The sequence below is a fragment of the Bactrocera latifrons genome, unplaced genomic scaffold (assembly GCF_001853355.1).
Source record: "Bactrocera latifrons isolate USDA-ARS-PBARC rearing strain unplaced genomic scaffold, ASM185335v1 scaffold_24, whole genome shotgun sequence".
Taxonomy (NCBI): Eukaryota; Metazoa; Arthropoda; class Insecta; order Diptera; family Tephritidae; genus Bactrocera; species Bactrocera latifrons.
The window spans coordinates 1,058,625-1,063,651 of record NW_017535963.1 but is presented as its reverse complement, the minus strand read 5'-3'; the positions used below and the strand labels follow the sequence as shown (position 1 = coordinate 1,063,651).

At 43.2% G+C, this 5,027-nt stretch overlaps 1 protein-coding gene across 1 annotated transcript; it reads right to left on the bottom strand.

Moving 5' to 3' along the window:
• Positions 1-1,172: 1,172 nt before the first annotated feature.
• LOC108969062 (protein escargot) lies at positions 1,173-3,739 on the bottom strand. Its single transcript, XM_018933561.1, has one exon. It carries the CDS (start codon positions 3,381-3,383, stop codon positions 1,758-1,760), a length of 1,626 nt encoding a protein of 541 aa, XP_018789106.1. The 5' UTR covers positions 3,384-3,739; the 3' UTR covers positions 1,173-1,757.
• Positions 3,740-5,027: the final 1,288 nt, after the last annotated feature.

Here is a 5,027-nt window from a genome sequence, read left to right as displayed (position 1 = left end):
AAACAAAATTTGAGTATTGGTTATAAAATGGTTATATATTGGTTATTAATTGGTTACATGTGACAGCAGAAGCTGAGTAAATCTTAAGATATAAAAAACTCAATTTTGATTATTTTAATGATACGTTGTTTTGCACATGGCGATATACACTTGAACTTTTATAGCTCGCAATTCTATACCTCGAAGTTCTCCATAACTTAAACTCTTGAATTGGCAATGGCAGTCAGATTTCATACAAATTTCTCTTCTTCACTCAGTCTCTCTAAGTCGAAGTGGTTTTTTTAGTTTATGGTGATGCGAATTAAGAAAGTTTAACTGTATTTATTTGAGCAATATTAAAAAAAAAACTAAGAAAGACTAGAAACTAGACATTCACTATCATAAAAAATCCAAAAAATTAGTTATTTAAAATTTTCACATATATTTTGAGGTTAAGTGAAAAAAGTCTGTACGCAAGAGTTATAGAACTTTTTGTTACTTCCAACATTGTCATATAACTTTTTGCTATAGGACTTCTAGCTTCGCCGGAAATCGATATAAACCGTTTTGCACCTTTAAAAACTCAAGGACTCCTCTCATTTTCCTTTCCTCAAACACAGCGCGCCTTTAAATTATTTTCTCTTTAATGTTGGTATTTTATATTTCGTTTCATATACTTTTTAGCCGATGTATTATTTTTTTTTGATTTTCATAAGATTTCCAAAGTCCAGTATAATACCAAATATCAATAAAGATTATGATGCAGCTTTCTCACAAAATCTGAGAAGCCAAAACTCCAAACTAACAAAAATCAGAAAACCAATTAAAGACAGACTTCCCAAACTCGGCTTGAATAAAAACTCGTGTGTGTGTGTGTTTTTTTTTTCAATAATATTTTCTTGTGTATTTTTTAAATATTTGATTAATCCGCTTCAACCCTTCTTCAATAAATAATTTGTTTGCATTTTTTCACTAAACATATTTCTTATAAAAATAACTATTGCTTAAATGCAACTAATGGCTAACTACTATGTATGTATATGTAATTACGTAGGTGTAAAGGTATGAATAAAAGTTTTTACAAAAATCTTTATATACTACAGTTGTAAATATATATAAAAAAAATATTTATGCTTATTTTATAAACCTTTTTTCTACAAAATGCTGCCCATTTGAGAAAAATTTTTTTAACATTTTTTGACTAAAACTAGAAAATAGTTAAGACTATTAATTATAAGTTCTTCCTATTACTAATATATTTTTTACAAAATATACACACCTTATAAAAGGTATTACATTTTTTTTTTATAAAAAAGTAGTTTCGAGCGTTTAGAATTGAGCTTGCATACATGTGTATGCGTGTAGTGTATAAAATAGTAGTTGAGATTGTATTTGTGGTAAATGCAAGGCCTGTTTACAATAGTTTCTTGTTTTGTTAACTCTTAGTAGTAAATGTGTTGTTGTTTTTTTAACATTGTTAGTTATTTTTTTGAGCTGACTAGAGGCATTGAAATATGTGTTTCCGTTTTGAATATTTGTGCTAAACTTTTGGGCTTACAACGCGCACACTGGGTCCTAAGTATATACTTATATAACTGCAAGGTACTCATTTTGAATGAAGATTGCCTAGACGCGCTGGATGTATGGTAATAAGAGCAGTTGCTTGTTTTGTCTCTCGRTTGTTTGCTGATGGTTGGTGGGTTTCGAACTAGGAACTAATTTTTGGTGGTACATGGCAAACTCGGCTTGGCCGCGCAGCTTTCACATTACTCGACGCTTTAGTGCTCCACGTAGACTGGATAATTGTGCAGCTCATGCGCCGATGCGACCGAATCGGACGCCACGGCGCTGGCACAACTGCTGCCGCCACTGCTGTTGACGCCCGGGCAGCCGCCCTCCGAGTGCTTTGTTAGCAGCGACATGCGCGAGAAGGTCTTCGAGCAATTGCCACAGGAGTACTTCTTGATGTCGGAGTGTGTCTGTAGGTGAGCGCGCAGATTCGAACGATCGGCGAAGGCGCGATGACAATGCTGGCAACTAAATGGCTTCTCGCCGGTGTGTGTGCGTATGTGACCCTGCAGCAGCCAGGGACGTGAGAACGCCTTGCCGCAGATGTTGCACTTGCACGGGAGCGTGTGTGTGCGTATGTGCATTTTGAGCGCGCCCAACGAGACGTAAGTCTTGTCGCAGTCCTTGCAGCTAAAGGATTTCTTCACTTGATTGCCCTCGGCGGCGGGACAATGGAATTGCTGGTGTTTGGTGAGACCGGAGAAGGTGGAGTAGGACTTTTGACAATCGGGACACTGATAGCGCGGCGGCACAGACTTATCCTTCTTTGTAGTGGGCGTGCTAGGCGCAGAGCTGCTTTGGCTGGCGCACAAATTGCGCTTTTCACCATTCAACGCAGGCTTTTGTGGCGTCTTCTGTAGTGCGCTGTGCTTGAGCGACAAATCCTCAGGCAGCGAGGAACAGTGCGGTTCAGGTGTCRTGGAGCGCATGGAGTAGTACGAGGATTCGGAGTAAGTGGGCGATATGGGCGCATGTGGATGATGATGATAGCTGAGCGCGGCTGGATAGGCGGACGTTTGATGTGGTGTGTGTGACGCGTGATAGGCAGCCGGCAGCGGATAGGGCATGAAACGATGCGTGTGCTGTGACGGTGATTGTGGCAGCTGGCGCACACCAATCGGCCGATGTATGATCTCGGAGCGCACTGGTGGCGATACGGAATTGGCGCGCCCATGCAGGTAATGTGGTGGTGGCGATAGCGACCCCAGCGAATCGGCTGAGGGTGAACTGGGCGATAGCAGATCACCACGTAGCGGTGAGATCTGTTGCGCCAAATGCGGGTGATTGATGGTGCGGTAGAACTCCGCCGTGTAGGGCGACATGTGGAAATTCCATGGCTGCAAGCCATATTTAGCATATGTGGGCTTAGGCACAACGACGGCGGCAGCAGCAACAGCTGCAGCAGCGGCCAATGCAGCGGCTTGTGTAGTATTTGTGGTCGCATCAGTTTGCTCTTCAATTTCAACGCAATCAATGATTTCCTCCTCATCATCCTCGTCCAACATATCCATGGACGCATCGTCATCGGTGTGATCAACATCGACGCCCTCATCCTCACAGCTATCACTCACATTAATTAGCTCGTCGTGTGTGTTGCGCTCGGCTGTGGCTGCAMTGCTATGGGATACAAACTCGTCCATGTCGTAGGCGCGTTTTTTGAGACTCAAATTTTCGGGTTGATCTGTGAGTTCGTCGACGCCGAGTGTGGCTGCAGACATTTTTGCATTCACAATATCTGTGGAGTTGTCCTCTTCGAACTGGTAGTTGATGGGACGTTTCTTCAAAGGACATTTACTGTAGTTTTTCTCGCCCAACATGTCTTCGACTGTATGCATTTTGTTGGCTTTTTTCAACTTGCTTTGTAACTTCACTTTAGTTTTGCACTTGACAGTGTCTATAAGTTTATTTTTTTTTCTTCTGAGTTTTAGTTTTTGTTTTTTTGATTAAATACACACATTTCCCAAGGAGATTTTGTTTTATTTGCTTGCTAACACTTAAGCGCGTTAACGCGTCTTCACTTCGGTTGTACGCTTTATTTACTAGCACTCAATATGCGTTGCGATCGTTTACCGAACACCGACCGATCACGGTTTGAATGTTTTTTTTTTCTAAGTCAGTTTTTGTTTTTGCTTTCCAATTAAGTACCAAAACGTGGTATGTCAGGCGTTCAGTGGAACACAAACAAACTCTAGCAGCAGCAACGAAGAACTGTGCTGAGCCGCCGCGTATCCTCGCTTTTATACGCTGCACGCTCAATTCACTCTCATCCCAGGCAGCGCCGTCCTATAGTGGTGGCTGCAAGCGCTCTCCAATTTTCGAGCTGGGCTCCGCGCTCAAGCAGCGCCAGCAGAGTAGAATTCAGTGCGCGCTCACAGAACTGAGCTGAGCGCATATGCATGCGGACCAAGTTGAGCGCACATCGAACTGGAGTAAAATAACTGGTGTCAGTAACTGGCTCTCCGCAATGTTTCTACACCACCAGACATCCAACTAAACTCACAATGCACACAAGCGCCGACACCACTAATAGCACCAACGTTAGCTGTTAGCTGGCAGTCAACAGCCGGCAGCAACAACAATTGACTAAGCAGTCGCGCAACCACCAATCGTCGCCGCTTCTAAAGCCGTTATGTGAAAACCTGTTTTCGTCAAACTGTATATGCCCGGCTGGCCAGCGCTATTGAAGCATTGGCTGTGTTTACCAGCACGTCTGGCTTGGGTGGCTCTGACTCGGGCCGCGTGCCGCATGGTCAGACAACAAAACAATGCACTAATACAACTGCAAGCGCGCCATATTAGTAGATGACTTGAGTGTTAGAGTGTGTGTGTGCGTCGGTTGCGCCAATCAGATTGTTAGACAATACATTAAAATGAATATGATACTTGTGCATTGTTGTTGCCGCCGCACGCCACATACAGCGGCGGTCTATATATAAACAAACGTTTTGTCTCTTCTCAGCACTAAGCGCTCTTAAAAACTAATGACATGCATGCTACATTGTGTGCGCGCTCTTGCAGCAACAACACGCACGCCAGTCCAACCAACAACCCTCATTAGCGCGTCACTAACTTATGCCCACCATTAATTTACATATATTTACATAGTTGCTTTGTTTTTGTTTAGCTGCGCTTGGGTGCCTCTCGTAGGTGCTCTTTTGAAGCGTTTATTGTGTTGCCAGGATCTGCGGTGAGCGGCTTAGTGCTGGTGTGTATGGAGGTGCAGAGGCGACAAGCAACTCGCGCATGCGACTCATTCAGCTGGCTGCTGGTGCTCATAGGCACCTGGGCACTGGTGTAAAATTGCTTGTTGGCGCAGTCTAAAAATAACTGCGCATAGCGACAGGCAGGTGTTGCTCAATGCGGTGCGGCACCCGTGCGCTGACTATTATTCGTTGCTGGCGTTCGTATTGTTGGCTGCGAGTTCAAATCGATTGTATGCGTTAGTGAAGGTGGAAAATGTTGAGTTTTAAAATTTATTA